At 50.7% G+C, this 20365-nt stretch overlaps 1 protein-coding gene across 12 annotated transcripts in view; it reads left to right on the top strand.

Moving 5' to 3' along the window:
- MYT1 (myelin transcription factor 1) overlaps positions 1 to 20365 on the top strand; it is a 183901-nt gene that overhangs the window by 65982 nt on the left and 97554 nt on the right. For all 12 annotated transcript variants that reach the window (XM_077335862.1, XM_077335859.1, XM_077335867.1 and 9 more), the window contains one exon: positions 16926 to 16980. In XM_077335862.1, coding sequence (XP_077191977.1) covers positions 16926 to 16980 — 55 coding nt within the window. The remainder of the gene's footprint in view (positions 1 to 16925; positions 16981 to 20365) is intronic.

Raw genomic sequence — 20365 nt, 5'->3', positions numbered from 1 at the left:
TCTTCTGTATTTCTACCATGTGTGATTCCCGCCAACCACCACACCCAGTTACAATTAATGCAAGTTTCAGTGTGATTTTTAAAAATTTATTGACCACCACTCCCGGTGCAAGCCGGCTTGTGGCAGTTTACAATAAGCCCCCAAGAAAATAACAGTAAAATAAACAACAGTCATATAAAAATAAAATTAAATACAATTATAAAACCCCTGGCAGCGTAATCCCTCTTTCCTCCCTCCAAGCCACCAGTCTGGTGTGGGCTGAAAATGTGCACCCTTTGCACTGCCTGCCCACCCGGCCTTAGAATCAAGGTTAATACCAAAAGCTTGAACTTGATCCAGAACGCAATTGGCAGCCAATGCAGCTACCTCAGTACTGGCTGGATATGGGCTTTCCAAGAGGACCAATTTGCAGCCATCCAATTTGCAGCAATCTCCTGAAAGTGTCCCCCCCAAAAGACAATAAAAAGCCATCCTGCTTGAGAATACCCCACAACAAAAAGAGGTGAAGCTGAAAGACCCACAATGACAGATTTGTAAATACTTGTGAAGGACTGCTGTTTTCCAACATACACAGTAGAAACGGGTGCGTAGGTAGGAAGCACAATGAATATAAGCCCTACCAAAGAGGTGTTATTTAATCACTGTAGCTGCTGAAATGTGATCTTTTAAATCTTTTTTTGAGCTCAGGTTTTGCTGCCTCTGGGAAAAATTAGAGTATAAGAACAAAAATGTGTGTGTGTGTGGGGGGGGGGCTCTGATTGGGTTAAATGCACAAAAATATCTATTTGCCTTGGAAGCACAGTAGCTATAGGCAGTACCCCCGATCCTCCACATTCCCCGGTTAAAGAGGAAAATGCTGTTCTAACAAATTACAAAGATGATCTGATTCCTAGGGGAATGAGAGAAAGAAATTTTACTTACCAAAATACACATAAATCCTGCATACTTAACTTATTCTGAACAGAGTAGTTTCTTTAAAAGTTAACTTGCTGCAGCAACAAGCACAGGAAAGAGAGAGAAAAAGAGAGGTCTGATGTAAAAGGAAACAGAAAGCAAGGAAGGGCCAAAAAGCCTCAACATCCAACTGAGGAGAGAGAGACAGAGACAGACAGAGAGAGAATTCACTTAACTCTTTTCCTCCTAGATCCTTTTCCATGCAAAGTTACAATATCCAACCAAGTTGTCTTTTTTTCAAAATTTCCAAGCAGCTCAGCAAAGCCATAACAGGAGGACTTTTGAAAGATTACTATTGAAATATGCATAATGTGCACACATCATTTTGGAGGAGGGCGGGGGGGGCAGATCAGATATCCTTTCCTGTATTGTTAGAGGCCTTCGCCATCCCCTGAAGTCGGAGTCCAGGAGACTCAGAACAGACCCAAAGAAATACCTCTTCATGGAGCGCAGTTCATCTGTGCAACTCGCTGCCACAAGATGGGGTGACCGCAGCCCCTTCGAGCGTGATGGGTTGATGAACTCCCCCAGGGTATGTGTCAAGAACCCAAAACACCTGAAATCAATCTAATATGAATGAGAGTGGACGTGAGTTGAGATAAAAGGGTGATTGTCAAAAGGGAAAACTGAAAAAGAGGGTACAGTGTGAATGCCACCTTGGCCTCGGGGATAAGGGCTGGGGGTGAGCTGGTACTGCGCCAATATGTGACATCTCTTCTGGCATGAAAGCAGAAGGGATGTCATTCTCTTTGAAGTTCTTATGATGGGCTCTGTGCCCAGTTGCTGGCCCTCCAGAGGAACTGGCTGGCCACTGTGTGAGACAGGAGGCTGGACTAGATGGACCCCTGGTCTGATCCAGCAGGGCTCTCCTGATGTTCTTATGAAGATCTTGGCCTCTCTGCCCTGTTGCTGGTCCTCCAGAGGAACTGGTTGGCCACTGTGGAAGACAGGAGGCTGGACTAGATGGACCACTGGTCTGACCCAGCAGGGCTCTCCTGATGTTCTTATGAAGATCTTGGCCTCTCTGCCCTGTTGCTGGTCCTCCAGAGGAACTGGTTGGCCACTGTGGAAGACAGGAGGCTGGACTAGATGGACCACTGGTCTGACCCAGCAGGGCTCTTCTGATGTTCTTAGGAAGGCCTCGGCCTCTTTGCCCTGTTGCTGGCCCTCCAGAGGAACTGGCTGGCCCCTGGGTGAGACAGGAGGCTGGACTAGATGGACCCCTGGTCTGATCCAGCAGGGCTCTTCTGATGTTCTTAGGAAGGCCTCGGCCTCTTTGCCCTGTTGCTGGCCCTCCAGAGGAACTGGTTGGCCACTGTGGAAGACAGGAGGCTGGACTAGATGGACCACTGGTCTGACCCAGCAAGGCTCTTCTTACGTTCTTATAAAGACCTTGCACTGTGTGCCGCCTTGTCTGTTGCCCTGAAGAACTGGTTGGCCACTGCGTGAGACGGGAGGCTGGATTAGAAGGACCCCTAGTCTGATCCAGCAGGACTCTTCTGATGTTCTTAGGAAGGCCTTGGCCTCTGTGCCCTGCTGTTGGCCCTTCAGAGGAGCTGGTTGTCCCCTGGGTGAGACAGGAGGCTGGACTATTTAGACCCCCTGGTCTGCTCCAGCAGGGCTTTCCTGATGTTCTTAGGAAGGCCTCAGCCTCTGTGCCCTGTGGTTGGCTAGCAGAGGGACTGGCTGGCCACTGTGTGTGACAGGAGGCTGGACTAGATGGACCCCTGGTCTGACCCAGCAGGGCTCCTCTGATGTTCTTAGGGAGGCCTCGGCCTCTCTGCCCTGTGGTTGGTCCTCCAGAGGAACTGGTTGGCCACTGCATGAGACAGGAGGCTGGACGACATGGACTGCTGGTGTGATTGAGCAGGGCTGTGTTCTCAAGGTCCTTGTGGTCTGAATCCTGTTGTTAGCTTTCCAGAAGAATTGGATGGCCACTGTGTGAGGCAGGATGCTGAACTATTGGTTTGAGGAACTGGTTGGCCACTGTGTGAGACAGGAGGCTGGACTAGATGGACCACTGGTCTGATCCAGCAGGGTTTTCGTAATGTTCTTATCTTGAGAGCCCCTCGCCGGTATCACTGTCAGCTGTGACTTGAGGCACTTAAGATGCAGAGAGAGTGCTGTATCACTTACAAACAGGAGTAGGAATGGGTTGTGTTATTTTCTGAACGTCTTCTTAACATGCACAGGAGGATCCAACAACCATGGGACCTCAGTCTCCTGCTTCTCTGTGTTGGAACAAGCCGCATCTGCTGTTCTCCGGGGCAAAGAAGCCAGCTTAGGTGATCTATTGGCTGACCTACTTGTGCAAATCACCCTTTACGTGGCTGGCCTATTTGCATGAGCGGTGCAGCATCCAGGGGAGACGAGTTGCTTCAGATGGCAGCTTCTTCTTTTTGGATCATAGAACCATAGAGTTGGAAGGGGCCAGACAGGCCATCTAGTCCCACCCCCTGCTGAATGCAGGTTCAGCCTCAAGCATCCAGGAGAAAGATCAGTCCAACCGCTGCCTAATGACTCTCAGTGCTCCACCCCTTTAGGCAGCCCATTCAACTGCTGAACAACTCTGTGTATTTTTCCCACCCGAGATCAAGCCAATACAATAATTTAAACCCGTTACTGCAAGTCCTCTCCTCTGCTGCCAACAGGAACCTTTCCCTGCCCTCCTCCAGGAGACAACCTTTCAGACCCTTCAAGAGAGCCATCCTGTCCCCTCTCAGCCTCCTCTTCTCCACGCTGAACATTCCCAAGTCCCTCAGCCTTTCCTCCTAGGGCTTGGTCCCCAGGCCCCGGATCATCCTTGTCGCTCTCCTCTTCACCTTCTCCATTTTGTCCACGTCCTTTTTGAAGCGAGGCCTCCAGAACTGTTCAGAGGACTCCAGGCAGGGTCTGGCCAATGTGGGACTAGGAAATCTTGCCATTTGGATGTGATGCCTCTGTTGCGACATCCCAAGGCTGCATTCCTTGAACTTGAAATGTTTCTCATAAAGGAAGAGGGACGGCCGTCAGAGAAGCTGAGCAATGGATCGTCTTGAGCCCACACCGTGACCTTGCGAAAGACCGAATCTGTGATGTTAGAAGAGGTGCCCTGTCCCTGAGGCTTGACTACAAGACCTTATCCGTGCAAGTCATGTGCTTTGCCTCCACTCATCTGACTCACTTTGAATGAGTCATTGTGGAAGAAATGCTGGTGGGCATCCGCTGGTCCTTCCAACCCTGCCAGGCCTACCCTGACTGGCAGCACTCCACTGACATTCTGGACCAAACACTTTTCCTACTATTTTTTTTCTGCTGGAGGTGCAGCACTCAGGACAAAGTGGATGTACCCTGTGTGGTGTTCAGCTCTCCAGTGACCCATGAGTAGCGGGAGAATTCTCCACAACCCACCCTCCATACTTTCTGGATTGTGAGACAAAACGGGGGAAGGCGTCGATGGTGACGCTCTGAGAATTTCTCCTGGTCTTTGTGGCCATTATCATAGAGATTAGGGGAAATTCCTAGAGCATCATACAGAAGGTTCTGGAAGAAACCGGAAATGACATGCTATCAGCTTCTGGAAAAGGCACTGTAGGATTCATCAGTGTTTGACAATCTCGCCATATCTGAGAAGCTAAGTAGGGTCAGTACTTGGAAGGGGGACGACCACTTACCTTGAAGGTTCCTACCAAGGATAATTGGAAGGAAGGTTCTGCAGAGGAAAGCCATGGCCAACCACCTCAGCTTCTCACCTGCCTTGGAAGTCCCTTACTGTGGTACTTGGAAGGGAAACCACCAAGGAAGGTTCTGCAGAGGAAAGCCATGGCCAACCACCTCAACTTCTCACCTGCCTTGGAAGTCCCTTACTGTGGTACATGGAAGGGAAACCACCAAGGAAGGCTCTGCAGAGGAAAGCCATGGCCAACCACCTCAGCTTCTCACCTGCCTTGGAAGTCCCTTACTGTGGTACATGGAAGGGAGACCACCAAGAAAGGCTCTGCAGAAGAAAGCCATGGCCAACCACCTCAGCTTCTCACCTGCCTTGGAAGTCCCTTACTGTGGTACATGGAAGGGAGACCACCAAGGAAGGTTCTGCAGAGGAAAGCCATGGCCAACCACCTCAGCTTCTCACCTGCCTTGAAAGTCCCTTACTGTGGTACATGGAAGGGAGACCACCAAGGAAGGTTCTGCAGAGGAAAGCCATGGCCAACTACCTCAGCTTCTCACCTGCCTTGGAAGTCCCTTACTGTGGTACATGGAAGGGAAACCACCAAGGAAGGCTCTGCAGAGGAAAGCCATGGCCAACCACCTCAGCTTCTCACCTGCCTTGGAAGTCCCTTACTGTGGTACATGGAAGGGAAACCACCAAGGAAGGCTCTGCAGAGGAAAGCCACGGCCAACCACCTCAGCTTCTCACCTGCCTTGGAAGTCCCTTACTGTGGTACATGGAAGGGAAACCACCAAGGAAGGCTCTGCAATGGAAAGTCTATGTAGTCTGTTGTTAGGATTCCATGGGGTTATTTCCCAACCTAGAACTGGATGTGTCCAAAAGGACATTGCAGAGTCGGTAAAAGGACAAAGAGAGCAACCAAGACGATTCAGGGGGAAGGTTGAAGAGACTCAGATTATACAGTTCTGGTGGGGGGAGGACTGAAGGTGGGACATGATAGGCCAGGAGGCGAACCAGGGCCTGCTGCGTAAGATGTTTCAAATAAATATATATTATATACGCGAGAATCTGATTTTCACACCATTTTTTCCCAAACCCTGCTGTTGTCTGTCGTTTTCTTCCCCCCTCTTCCCTTCCCCCTTCTTTTAAAGAAAAAAAATAATAATTTATCTGCATGCAATCCAAATTGCCAGAGCGTGCTTGAAAACCAGCAGAATGTTTGCCAATTTCCCCGGGAAACCTGACAAAAATCAAGCGCGATGGGGCGGGGGGGGGGAGGGAGGGAGGGAGGAGGAGAGTTCCTTCCAGCACAGACCTGCCGCCGTCCTGCAATCAAAAATATTAATTCTATTGTGGAGCGTGCATCGGAAGGCATTAACTGCAGCGAACGCCGGGCCTGGCATATTTGAAAGGCTCGTAAACGTAATGAAGTCCCTTTGACACCTGCTCCTCTCCGCACGTAAAACGTGTGCCATTGGTCCGGAGGGAATCGAGCCTTTAAAAATAGTAATTATAGTAATTGTCTTCTTGGGTTATTGGGGAGGTTGCAATAAATGCCGGGCTCGTAAGGCGGGCGCACCGCAAGCCATGGTGGTTGACAGGATGCATAAATTACCCCCCTTTTTTTATGTCCTTCCCCTCCCCCCCCCTTCGCCCCCGTTGCCCCCACCGACCAACCTCGTGGTATAAATCATTGTGTGTTAGGCCAGCGTTCTTGGGAAGGGAGAATAATAATATGCATAGAGATTCCATTTGAGACGTTCGGTTCACGGACAGCACTTTGGGGCTCTTTGTCGGAACGAGGATAACAAACGAGGGGGGAAATCTCCTGGCATGAATCAATCTTCAATGGGGGGGATGTTTAAAATGGATCAAAGCAATCTGGGGTGGGGGGGACACCGGTGTGTGGGGTGGGAGACACGAGAGGGACCAGATAGGAGCTGGCGGAAGATCCAGGCCAAGAGTTAGAGGCCAGGTGCAGATTGCAGGGGGGGGGGGGAGAGGGTCTTGTGCCAGGCTAACAGTCGTGTCTTTCTCCGAAGATGCCTACAGTTGTTGTTTGAGGAGGGTGCTGAGAGATTCTTAGAAGATTCCCCCCCCCCCTCCACCTCCCCAGCCCTTTCACAGACTTTGCTAGAGGAAAGAGAATCCACTGGTTTGAACTTCAGAGCATAGAATAGCTTTCTTTTTTCCCTCCTTCTCCGAAGAAGGATGGTTCACGTGACTGGCAACTGGCACTTGCTCAGAACTCGGTGCCAATGAGATGGCAGCACACTTTGTTTTCATTAGGCGGCTTTGCCAGCGGAGCGGCCTAGAGGGGAAGACGCGCGTGCCGAGCGCGGCGCATGTCCCAGATGCTGCCTTCAGCTCGTCCCTGCCCCCCCTCCTCCTCCTCCTCCCCCTCCTCGCCTTCCGTTTCATTTAATTCCACGCCATCGTTCCCCAACGCCAGCTCATCGCACAAGAGGAGAGAGCTGAACCGAAAATACTACACAACTACATGTAAACTATGCGTAGAACTATACCGGATAGATATCAGGGGGGGCATTTCATAGTCCAAGCAGTTCAGCAGTGGAAGGGGCTGCCTAAGGAGGTGGGGAGCTCCCCCTCACTGGCCGTCTTCAAGCAGCAGCTGGACAGATCCTTCTCCTGGATGCTGGAGGCTGATCCTGCACTGAGCAGGGGGTGGACTAGATGGCCTGCATGGCCCCTTCCCACTCTAGGATTCTAGGAGTCTAGTTCAGCAGTGGAAGGGGCTGCCTAAGGAGGTGGGGAGCTCCCCCTCACTGGCCATCTTCAAGCAGCAGCTGGACAGATCCTTCTCCTGGATGCTTGAGGCTGATCCTGCACTGAGCAGGGGGTGGACTAGATGGCCTGCATGGCCCCTTCCCACTCTAGGATTCTAGGAGTCTAGTTCAGCAGTGGAAGGGGCTGCCTCAGGAGGTGGGGAGCTCCCCCTCACTGGCCGTCTTCAGGCAGCGGCTGGACAGATCCTTCTCCTGGATGCTTGAGGCTGATCCTGCATTGAGCAGGGGGTGGGACTAGATGGCCTGCATGGCCCTTCCCACTCTAGGATTCTATGAGTCTAGTTCAGCAGTGGAAGGGGCTGCCTAAAGAGGAGCTACCCCTCACTGGCCGTCATCAAGCAGCGGCTGGACAGATCCTTCTCCTGGATGCTTGAGGCTGATCCTGCAATGAGCAGGGGGTGGGACTAGATGGCCTGTGTGGCCCCTTCCCACTCTAGGATTCTAGGATTCTAGTTCAGCAGTGGAAGGGGCTGCCTAAGGAGGTGGGGAGCTCCCCCTCACTGGCCGTCTTCAAGCAGCGGCTGGACAGATCCTTCTCCTGGATGCTGGAGGCTGATCCTGCCCTGAGCAGGGGGTGGGACTGGATGGCCTGGATGGCCCCTTCCCACTCTGGGATTCTAGGAGTCTAGTTCAGCAGTGGGAGGGGCTGCCTAAGGAGGTGGGGAGCTCCCCCTCACCGGCCGTCTTTAAGCAGCGGCTGGACAGATCCTTCTCCTGGATGCTGGAGGCTGATCCTGCACTGAGCAGGGGGTGGGACTAGATGGCCTTTGTGGTCCCTTCCCATGCTAGGATTCTAAGAGTCTAGTTCAGCAGTGGAAGGGGCTGCCTCAGGAGGTGGGGAGCTCCCCCTCACTGGCAGGTCTGCAGGCAGCAGCTGGATAGATCCTTATCCTCTCATTTTGGACCTTTTTGCAAAATAGCACAGTTGGATTCTGCAGTGCCCAGGGGAGTAATAAGAAATATTTGCTGGCTGAGGATTCTGCCAATAGGAACACTTTGCAAGACCGGAACCAGCCGTAATTGATCAAATAAGTTTTTTACATACACACCTCACCTGAAAATTGCAAAAAAAATATTGTTATTTACATCTGTGTGCATCTGTATTATTGGCCTCTGATGAAGATCTATAGCAGCGGTAGTCAAACTGCGGCCCTCCAGATGTCCATGGACTACAATTCCCAGAAGCCCCTTCCAGCGAATGCTGGCAGGGGCTTCTGGGAATTGTAGTCCATGGACATCTGGAGGGCCGCAGTTTGACTACCCCTGATCTATAGGATCGAAACCCATTAGGGCTAGGTCTAAACCTTTTGGCATTACGGATGCACTTGCTTAGATATTTTACTTGTGCCCAATTGATTTTATGATTTAAAAATAGTTGAGCTCTAACAATAATAAATTGTTATATTTTTCTATAATTGGTTTGATCTCTAACCTTTTTTGGCTCCCGCCTGTTTTTCTGGCTGGGTTTTTTGTTTCCCTTTATGTTCCTGGTTGGACTAGATGGCCTGCATGGCCCCTTCCAACTCTATGATTGTATGATTCTACATTGCCCTCTTCACACAAAATGGTGATTGCTTTAGGATGCTTTGGGCTGATCTTGTGTTGAGCAGGGGGTTGGACTAGATGGCCTGTCTGGCCTGTTCCCACTCTATGATTCTATGATTCTATGATTGCGTGTATCGAGAAGATTGTCTGTAGTGCATGTTAAATCCGTGGGTTGGAGATCAGGACACTGGGAGTTCATTTGAGCTCTTTATTGTGACCCCAGCATGATAGTACAAGGAGGCCAAAACTGAACCGAAGAAATCCACAATCAGCCCCACAATCAGCCCCACTTCACTGGCAGTCTTCAAGCAAAGGTTGGATGCACACTTTTCTTGGATGCTTTAGGATGCTTTGGGCTGATCCTGCGTTGAGCAGGGGGTTGGACTAGATGGCCTCTATGGCCCCTTCCAACTCTATGATTCCATGATTCTATACAAAAGCCCCACAACAGATCTTCCTGCCAGTGCATGCTATTGGTCAGTCTCACGTTAGAGGAGTGACGATTGGAGAGCCTCAGGGATCTGTCCTGGGCCCTGTGTTGTTCAACATATTCATAAATGGTTTCGATGAAGGAATAGAGGGGGTGCTTATTAAATTTTCAGAGGACACTAAACTGGGAGGGGTAGCAAACACAGCAGAAGACATAGTCAGGATCATCGAATCATAGAATCATAGAGTTGGAAGGGGCCATACAGGCCATCTAGTCCAACCCCCTGCTCAACGCAGGAATACAGGATGATCTTGGCAAGCTGGAAAACTGGGCTATAAAATGAATATCAGTAGTGAAAGATGTAAAGTTCTGCATTTAGGTAGGGAAAACCCAACATACCAATATAGGATGGGGGAGACTTGTCTTGGCAATAGTACGTCTGAAAATGATCTAGGAGTCTTAGTGGGCCATACACTGAACACGAGTCAGCGGTGTGACTCAGTGGCTAAAAAGGCAAATGGGATTTGGGGCTGTATCAAAGGAAATATACTGTCCAGATCGCATTAGGTGATGATATCGCTTTGCTATGCTCTGGTTAGACTTCAGTGTACTGTATTCTGTGTGGGGCACCCCAATTGAAGAAGGATGTAGACAAACTAGAGTGTGGACAAACTACAGGAGGGCAGTGAAAATAGTGAGGAGATTGGAGACCAAGTCATATGAAGAAAGGTTGGGGGAGCTTGTTCTGTTTAGCCTGGAGAGGAGACGACTAAGAGGTGATATGATAACCATCTTCAAGTCCTTGAAGGGCTGTCACATAGAGCAGGGGTAATCAACCTGTGGTCCTCCAGATGTCCATGGACTACAATTCCCATGAGCCCCTGCCAGCATTTGCTGGCAGGAGCTCATGGGAGTTGTAGACCATGAACATCTGGAGGACCACGGGTTGACTATCTCTGACATAGAGGATGGAGCAGAGCTGTTTTCTGTTGTGCCAGACGTTCGGACCAGAACCAATGGGATGAAATAAATGCAAAAGTAATTCCGTCTGAACCTCCGGAAGAAGTTCCTGACTGTTAGAGCGGTTCCTCAGTGGAACAGGCTTCCTCGGGAGGTGGTGGGTTCTTCTTCTTTGGAAGTTCTTAAGCAGGGGCTAGATCACCATCTGACAGAAATGCTGATTCTGTGAACTTAAGCAGATGGTGAGTGGGTGGACAGAAAGGATTGTGTCCGATCTTGGCTCTTGTGACCCTTTCTTGCAGGCCCAGGGAAATGCTGATTACCACTTTGAGGTTGTGTGGTGAATTTCCTCCAGACCAGACTAACTAGGGATTTTGGTTTCTTTTGGGGCAGTACATCATCTGGACATGGAATTGGGGTCACTGAGGGTGGGCAGGAAGTTTTGAATTTCCTGCATTCTGCAAGGGGTTGGACAAGGTGGAGGTCCCTTCCAACTCTGTGATTCTATGAATTCTCTGGAGAGCCAGGAACAGGGCAGAGAGGCTGAGGCCTTCCTAAGAAAATCAGAAGAGCCCTGCTGGATCAGACCAGGGGTCCAAATTAAATCAACATATCCACCCACCAATCAGCCAAAACAATAAACCCAACACAATTAAACACCATCAACTGACCTACCCCAAACCCACCCAAAAAAATTAATTCTACCAATTAAACAACTAATCCCCACCCCAAACAACTGATTCTACCCCAAAACCACCCAAATAATCAATCCTAACAATTAAACAATCAATCACCATCAATTGAACACCCAACCCAGCCTGAGGAAATTAGCTCAATCAACCAATTAGCCCAACTTACCAACCAACCCAATAACTTGCCCCCCACTTACCAAACAACCCTACCATCCAACTGAACCACACCCAATTCATAAACCTCAGTCCCAACCCAACATGAAATAACACACAGATCACTCATACACCACACACCCCTGGATTGGGCAACCCTGAGGTGCCACAATAGGCGATCGGGACTACCCCTCCAGGCTCCCACAACGATACACATCCTACACCCAACACATAACTACACAAGCGGAACTGGGAAGCCCTGAGAGGCTGTAATTAGCGATCAGGGCCAACCTCCCACAGATACACAACTCACACACACAAAGACAGAACCGGGGTTTAACAATCAACCCCAGCCAAACCACTGAACCAAGAATTGAACCAACAGTGTCCATAGAGCTCACAATGCCTAACAAATCTGAGGAAGGAGGAAAAGCAGGGGCCATGATAGGGTCAGGGATCCCAATAATAAGGGGCAAAGGCAGGGACAGCGGATGGCGGAGGTACATCAAACCAAGGGGGCCGAAAACCAACCATACTCAGGCCCCCTCCAGACTCCGCCCCATCCCTCGTGACACTAGGGTGGAGGCAAAGGTAAACAACCCGCCTCTGACACTGGTGCTGTGCAACGCCAGGTCAATAAACAACAAAACCTCTACGCTGCAAAACTACTTTGCAGAGCAAAGAGCAGACCTGGCGTGCTTGACAGAAACCTGGACCAGGGAGGGGGAGACAGTTGCCCTCAAAGACCTAGCCCCTGCTGGGTTCTCTGTCCTCCACCAGTCCCGGACAGCGGGGCGGGGAGGAGGGGTGGCAATCCTAACCCGAGAGGCTTTCTCCTTTAGAGCCCTCCCTGTGCCGTCAATACCAGGCATTGAATGTGTTGGCCTCGGATGGGGATCAACTGAGAGCGTGGCCATCTGGCTAGTGTACCGCGCCCCCAATGCACCACCAGATGCCCTGCCTGCCCTGCTAGAGGCGGTGGCGGCCTGGACGCTACAGTTCTCCAGTCTACTAGTCCTGGGGGACTTTAACGTCCATGCTGAGCTACCGTCCTCTAGAACTGGACAGGACCTAGTGTCAACCATGGCAACACTGGGGCTCTCGCAATTTGTTGTTGGCCCCACCCATCAAGCAGGCCACACCCTGGACCTTATTTTCGGCGTAGGTTTGGATGTGGATCTGGTCACAACAACAGCCGTGCCATGGTCAGACCACTATGCTCTAAAGGCTCGGCTAAGGCTTCCACCACCTCCTCAGTTGGGCGCCGAGCAAATTTTAGCTCGCCCGCGGAGACTTATGGATCCAATAGGATTCCTGAACGCTCTGCGGGAACCAATGCCTCCCGGCACTTCTCTCAATGGCCTGGTCAGTGACTGGCATGACAGACTGCTGACTGCCATTGATGAGATAGCTCCCCGACGCCCTCTCCGGCCCCGTCTCAAGCAGGCCCCCTGGTACACCGAGGAGCTTCGCGACAAGAAACGGGAACTGAGACGGCTAGAGCGAGTTTGGAGGAAGACTCGTGACGAAGCCTCGAGAACATCTTATAGAATGCAGATGAAAGCCTATGAGATGGCGGTGAAGTCAGTAAAACGCAATTTTTACTCGGCTACCATCGCATCTGCAGACTCACGCCCAGCTCAATTGTTTAAGGTAGTTCGATCCCTCACTGCCCTGATTGAAGGGCAACAAAACAGTAGCCAATTGGACATCAGCTGTGAGGCATTTGCGAGTCATTTTGCAGACAAAATCTCGACACTCCGCCACGACCTCCCTCCAACCTTAGATACAAAAAGTGAACTAGAGGCCCCTTGGCCATCTTTGGAGAAAACTATGAGTAACTTCAGACGACTCACGCTGGCCGAAGTGGACAGGATACTAGCGACAACAAGACCAACTACATGCCCACTAGACCCTTGCCCATCCTGGCTCTTAAAAACAGCCGGCATAAGAATAAAGGGCCCCCTCCGGGAGATAATCAACCTATCTCTCACAACAGGAGAATTCCCGGAGGGTTTGAAAGAGGCTGTGGTACGTCCACTGTTGAAAAAAACATCTCTAAATCCACAAGAGCCTAACAACTACAGGCCCGTCTCACACCTAGCATTTCTGGGCAAGACGATAGAAAGGGCAGTCGCAAACCAACTGACGGAGTACCTGGAAGAAGCTTCGGTCCTAGACCCATCCCAGTCTGGCTTCCGGCCTGGCCATGGGGTAGAGACAGCGCTAGTCGCCCTGACGGACGACCTCCGTCGCCAGTTAGATCGAGGCGGGTCGGCACTGCTGATATTATTAGACCTCTCAGCAGCGTTCGACACAGTCGATCACGAGCTTCTAGCTCGCCGCCTCATCGATGCTGGAATACAAGGGACAGCCCTTCAATGGCTGATCTCCTTCCTCCAGGATCGTGGACAGAGGGTTGCAATAGGAGAGAAAACATCAGGCCGCCGGCAACTTATTTGTGGAGTCCCACAAGGAGCGGTCCTCTCTCCTATCCTATTTAACATCTTCATGCGCCCTCTCGCACAACTGGTACGGAAGTTTGGGCTGGGTTGCCACCAATATGCAGATGACACCCAGCTCTTCCTCCTGATGGATGGCCGCCCTGACTCTCCCCCAGAAGCATTAGCCAGCTGCCTGGAAGCAGTGACGAGATGGCTCAAGCAGAGTCGTCTGAAGCTCAATCCTTCAAAGACGGAGGTCCTGTGGCTGGGTAGGAAGGGCCCATGTGAGGAAGCGCGCCTGCCTACCCTGGATGGCGTGCAGCTCTCTACGGCTCACTCCGCCAGGAACCTAGGCGTGATTCTGGACGCCTCCCTCACAATGGAGGCCCAGATCACAAAGGTAGCGCGGCTGGCATTCTACCATCTCCGCCAAGCCAAACTACTAGCGCCCTACCTGGCCCCGGAACACCTAGCCACAGTGATCCATGCGACGGTCACCTCTAGACTGGACTTTTGTAACTCGCTCTACGCAGGCCTGCCCTCAGCCCTGACCCGGAAACTACAACTGGTTCAAAATGCAGCAGCCAGGATCCTCACAGCAACACCGTGGAGGTCTCATATCCGGCCTATTCTACACCAGCTGCAATGGTTACCAGTTGAATTCCGGATCAGACTAAAGGTTCTGGTAATTACCTTCAAGGCCATACGCGGTCAGGGCCCAGTGTACCTGAGGGACCGCCTCCCCGCCTATGCCCCCAAAAGAGCTCTGCGCTCTACTACCACCAACCAGCTAAGGATCCCTGGCCTTAAAGAAGTCCGTCTGGTCTCGACCAGGGCCAGAGCATTCTCTGTTCTGGCCCCTACCTGGTGGAACGAGCTCCCAGAAGAGATCAGGGCCCTGACGGAGCTTAAACAGTTCCGCAGGGCCTGCAAAAAGGAGCTCCTCCACCAGGCATTTGGCTGAGACCAGACGTAATCAACAGCGACCAAGGGCCCCTGCTCCCCCCCACCCCCCCTCAGAATTCAATAAATAAACCACCCCCCTCAGAATCCCAGCAATAAGCCCTGGACCTGTTTGTAGTACTATATTGTTATACCGTTATATTGTGCTGTTATTTTTGGTTACAATTATTAGTTATCAGTTATACATGTTACAGACTGTTTTATGTATTGTTCTCTGTTATGATGTAAACCGCCCTGAGCCTCCGGGGAGGGCGGTATATAAGTATGATAAATAAATAAATAATAAATAAATAAATAAATCTAGCCCAGCATCCTCTCTCACCTGTTGGCTAATCATATCACCTGGAGCTCCAGCAAGAGGGCAGAGAGGCCGAGGCCTTCATAAGAACCTCAGAAGAACCCTGCTGGATCAGACAAGTGGCCCATCTTTCCTAGCATCCTGTCTCACACAGTGGCCAGTTGAGGGCCGCAGAAGAAAATTAATGAACAAAAATAGTCCCTGGTGTCATCATGACATCACTTCCAGGAAAAAGCTAGAAGTGACCTCAGTCTTCCCTAAGAATTGCCAGAAACTCTATGATTTTAGCATAACATTTCCAATGATTTCTAGAGAGGTGTGATGCCTCTTCCATATCTTCCTGGAAAGCTAGAAGTGAGCTCCCTAGGAATTGCCGGCAACTCTATGATTATAGCATGAAATTCCCAGTGATTCCTAGAGAGGTTTGACGCCACTTCTGGGTCTTCCTGTCATGCTGTCCCTGACAGTCCTACCTCCTGTCCCCACCCCCCATCTCCCACCCGTTGCCTGGCAACCTTACCGTCCTCTGCTCTATGCCAAAGCCCCCCATCTCTCCCTGGTGCTCCATGAACTGCCTTGTGACGCTGCCGCTTAATTAATATACGCACTCCCAGCACTTAGAAGTTGCAAAGATGATTTATTCATGATGCTGTTCCTCACCGCGCATCATGTTTGATGTCCCAAAATGAGAGAGGATGCTTGAACGCCTTTACAAGCCTGTGTAAAAATTCACTTTGTGGGAAGCCAATTTCAAGGCTGGGGGGGTAGATCACACAGTCTGCATGCAGTGGGGTGAACCTTGCATAGCAGGTCTGGGTAAGACCTTTGTCGGGGACTTGGTGTTGCTAGTTCAAATAGACAGTGAGCAAGCTGGAGCTGTAGGTTCCATAGGATGGTTTTGTACGGCTCAACTGCACTGCCCTCGTATCCCTTCCCCAGTCCTGTCCACAAGAGGACTTGTTAATGTGATGTAATGTTGGAGTTCTTAATTTCCAGGTGCCTGGGGAAAACTAAACATTTCCTGACTGGGATGGAGGTCAATAGTTAAAATGAAGGCATTTCCGCACCCGTTAAATGTAGTGAAATGCTTCCCTTACGTAGTTGTTATATTCCGGCCTCTCCATTTGACGTCACCAACATCCAGCATCCAGACAGCAAACAGCTGGCTACATCCTCCATTTTAAAGCACGGGGAATCGCATAAAGTGGGAGAGCAACGACTAGGCAACCAGAATGTTAGCTCAAATGCTCTAAAGCCGCCCATCCCACCCTCGCACCCGCCTCCCTCTCCCTTGTTCCCGGGAATGGGAAAGTCTTTTTAAAAATGGCTAACATCCTGGAACAACAAATAGGCAGACAATTGTGCAGGCAATGACAGAAATAAAACATCTTTGGAGATTTCTAAACAGAGGCTGGAGAGCCATCTGACGGAGAGGCTGATTCTGGGAAGGTTCAAGGGGTGGCAGGTGACAGTGGGTGAGCGAGAGGGTTGGGAGTGTCCTGCATGGTGCAGGGGGTTGGACTAGATGACCCAGGATGTACCTTCCAACTCTGCTAATCTTTGATTCAAAAGAAATTCCGTCTAAACCTCCGGAAGAAGTTCCTGACAGTTAGAGTGGTTCCTCAGTGGAACAGGCTTCCTCGGGAGGTGGTGGGTTCTCCATCTTTGCAGATTCTTAAACAGAGGCTGGAGAGCCATTTGACAGAGAGGCTGATTCTGTGAAGGCTCAAGGGGGTGGCAGGTGACAGTGGATGAGTGGGAGGGTTGGGAGTGTCCTGCATAGTGCAGGGGGCTGGACTAGATGACCCCTGAGGTCCCTTCCAACTCTATGATTCTGTAGTGAATTTGTGCCTGGAAATGAAAACCACGGCCTTGTTTACGAGCCTAATTTCCCAGGCAGTTCGTACCGCGGATCTTTCCCCCGCTTCCTTTGGTGCCATCCAGCTCGCGGTTTCCAGGGGCGCATTAAGCTTTGATTGCAAATTGTTTTCATTAAACAAAATGTTAATTCTGCTGTGGTCTGATTCCAGATGAGTTTGGAGAATGACGACAAGCGAGCGCGGACGCGATCCAAGGCAATCAGAGGTGAGCACTACGTTACGTCTCTGTGCGGAATCGTGTGCGCAGGCAGCCAAGCGCTAGCAATGCTCCTCTGGGTGGCCAAGATTCCTGTTTCGTCTAGGAGTTTTTCTATCCTGCCAGTCCCCTTTCTCGACTTATCCCGTGAGCTGTCTCAGCAGAGCGACACACAGCAGACAGCTTGAACCTGAATTCTGACTCCCCCCTTTTTTCCCCCTGCCTCTATAAAGCAGGCATGTGCGTTTAGCTTCACAGAAACCGTGATCGCTTCAGATCATTTTGAACATGTGCGCTTGGCCAACAGGCTTTGAAGTCAAACATCTGAGGGAGTCAGAGGAGGACCGGGCTTGTTGCCGTAGCAAACAACACGGCACGATGACGGGATTTCGGGACAACTGAGCTGTTAATTCAACGCCTGGTTGCTATTTTATTTTCACTTTGAGAGCCAAAATGTCTGCGTGCCTTTACAGCTGTTGGGAGAAAGGGAAGAAGCCTGATGGGTAAAGCTTGCCCGCCTGATCAGAACGTAAAATCCAAATTGTCATGTTTAGATTTGGTTTTTCAGTTCAGAGTAAACTGTTTGTGGGTTTGGGTGTGAGAGACAGCTTGGTGAAGTGGTTAGGAGTACGGAATTCTAATCTGGCGAAACTGGGTTTGATTCCCCGCTCCTCCTCCACGTGCAGCCAGCTGGGTAACTTTGGGCTCACTATAGCACGGATAAAGCTTTTCTGACCCAGCAGTAATCTCAGGGCTCTCTCAGCCTCACCTCCCTCACAGGGAGTCTGTTGTGGGGAGAGGAAAGGGAAGGTGAATCAGAAGCTGCTTTGAGACTCCTTCGGGTAGAGAAAAGCAGCATATAAGAACCAAATCTTCTTCTTCACTAATCTCAGGGCTCTCTCAGCCCCACCTCCCTCACAGGGTGTCTGTTGTGGGGAGAGGAAAGGGACGGTGATTGGAAGCTGCTTTGAGACTCCTTTGGGTAGAGAAAAGCAGCATATAAGAACCAAATCTTCTTCTTCACTAATATCAGAGCTCTCTCAGCCCCACCTCCCTCACAGGGTGTCTGTTGTGGGGAGAGGAAAGGGAATGGGATTGTAAGCCGCTTTGAGACTCCTTTGGGTAGAGAAAAGTGGCATATAAGAACCAACTCTTCTTCTCACCCATATTCTGCACTTCTGCCATTTCTCAAAACCTGAAGAATGTTTCAGGGGGATTCTCAGTGGTAAAAAAAAGTTGAGAAATGCTGATATAATCCCTCAACCCCCAACCCCCTCGATGAAATTCAGACTTCTTTGACAATTGTCTTCCTCTCCAAGAATAAGAGACGTTTGTTCGTGGGCTTGCAACACCTAAAAGGTAGGAGAGCTTTGAAAATGGCAAAGCGGGTGTACACCTGGCAGGTTACATCTCCGCCCCCCCCCCCCCCGCTCGTAACAATTCACACGGAGCGGTGTGAATGTGAGGGGATTTCCCATGGGCCTCGTGGAGAAGTTGTGCTCCTTGTTCCCCTCTTCTTGCCAAGTTCACAATGAGGAGCGTTTCAGGTCCTGGCAGGCAAGGGACTTCCCAGAGGGCTAATGAACAAGTTCATTGCTAACTTCGCTCCCACTGGGGTGCACCTGGCTATTAGTGACGTCGGGAGGCCTGCTCACCGCAGGGCCGTGCCGAAGCAGGCCCTTATACCGAGAACATCATTAGCCTTGGTTCCCAGCCCCAGGAAAGAACGAGGCTGCTGAATCTCAAGTTGGGAGTGCTACATGATCCCCCGTTTGTAAGGAGTGACTGCGCTCATCACGACACAAGCTTCTAACGGTGGTCGGGCAGCATGGGGGAGTTCAAGAATCCCATTAAGCACCGTGGGGATTTCTTGAGAGCCAGTTTGGTGTAGTGGTTGGGAGTGCGGACGTCTAATCTGGCATGCTGGGTTTGATTCTGCACACCTCCACATGCAGCCAGTTGGGTGACCTTGGGCTCACCACGGCACTGATAAAACTGTTCTGACCGAGCAGTAATCTCAGGGCTCTCTCAGCCTCACCCACCTCACAGGGTGTCTGTTGTGGGGAGAGGAAAGGGAAGGCGACTGTAAACTGCTTTGAGCCTCCTTCGGGTAGGGAAAAGCGGCATATAAGGACCAACTCCTCTCTTCTTCAGTAATCTCAGGGCTCTCTCAGCCTCCCCTCCCTCACAGGGTGTCTGTTGTGGGGAGAGGAAAGGGAAGGTGATTGGAAGCTGCTTTGAGCCTCCTTCGGGGAGAGAAAAGTGGCATATGACCAACTCTTCTTCTTCTTCTTCTTCTTCTTGATGCTTAATTTGCCACCATGACGCCACCAGCCAGTAGAAGGCTCCTTCAGTTGGGGGAAGGGAGCTGCCAGTAATGCGTTGATATCACTGTTGACTTGATGGAGTCCCTCCTTGGACAACCAGAAGCAATGCCGTTCTGTCGCCAGGGTCACTCTAGTGTTCCGCCCAAACTTGATGGTTTAACCATTGAGTTTTTGGTTGAATGCTAGAGTGTTGCTGGTGAGAGGCCAATTTGTCCAGGAAATGGTGTCACAAGGTCTCCATCAATACCAATGGCTGCCTTTCATGCCCCGTTTTTCTCCGCCCGCCCTGCTGAGCCATGGCAGGAATGGGGAGCTGGGAACAGTCAGTATCTCATGTCAGCAATTCTGTGCCTGTCGGAGGGGAGGCCTGTCCTGTTCCATTGTAGCAGCTTGGCAAAAACAACGGGATATTTATAAAATCAGCAGCCTCGCTTTATGTTAAGCTGGGGTTTTAAAGAATTCAAATGGAATAAGGCACGTTTTGCCTCTACCTCTTTCACAGTAATATATGATCACTTTAGCATACCCAGGAGAGATAAGTTAAAGTGATAGAAACTAAGTTAAAGAGGCAGACAGACAGACAGACAGACATGGATGGATGGATGGATGGATGGATGGATGGATGGATGGATGGATGGATGGATGGATGGATGGATGGATGGATGGATGGATGGATGGATGGATGGATGGACAGGGTGGGTGGGCGGGCGGACGGACGGACGGACGGACGGACGGACAGACGGACAGACAGACAGACAGACATGGATGGATGGATGGATGGATGGATGGATGGATGGATGGATGGATGGATGGATGGACAGGGTGGGTGGGCAGACAGACAGACAGACAGACAGACAGACAGACAGACAGACAGACAGACAGACAGATAGATAGATAGATAGATAGATAGATATTCTTTCAGCATTTTTAGTCCTCCTGTTTCCCAGAGCAGGGTTACCTATCTCCAGGTAGGACCCAGAGTTTTCCAGAAATTGCACCTCCTCTCTTCAAAGCATGCAAACTTCCATGAATGGTCTCTATAGCATCCCTACAGAGTTCCCTCCCCT

The sequence above is a fragment of the Paroedura picta genome, chromosome 4, assembly GCF_049243985.1.
Source record: "Paroedura picta isolate Pp20150507F chromosome 4, Ppicta_v3.0, whole genome shotgun sequence".
Taxonomy (NCBI): Eukaryota; Metazoa; Chordata; class Lepidosauria; order Squamata; family Gekkonidae; genus Paroedura; species Paroedura picta.
Note: the sequence above shows the minus strand (reverse complement) of the source record. Positions and strands in the feature narration are given on the sequence as shown.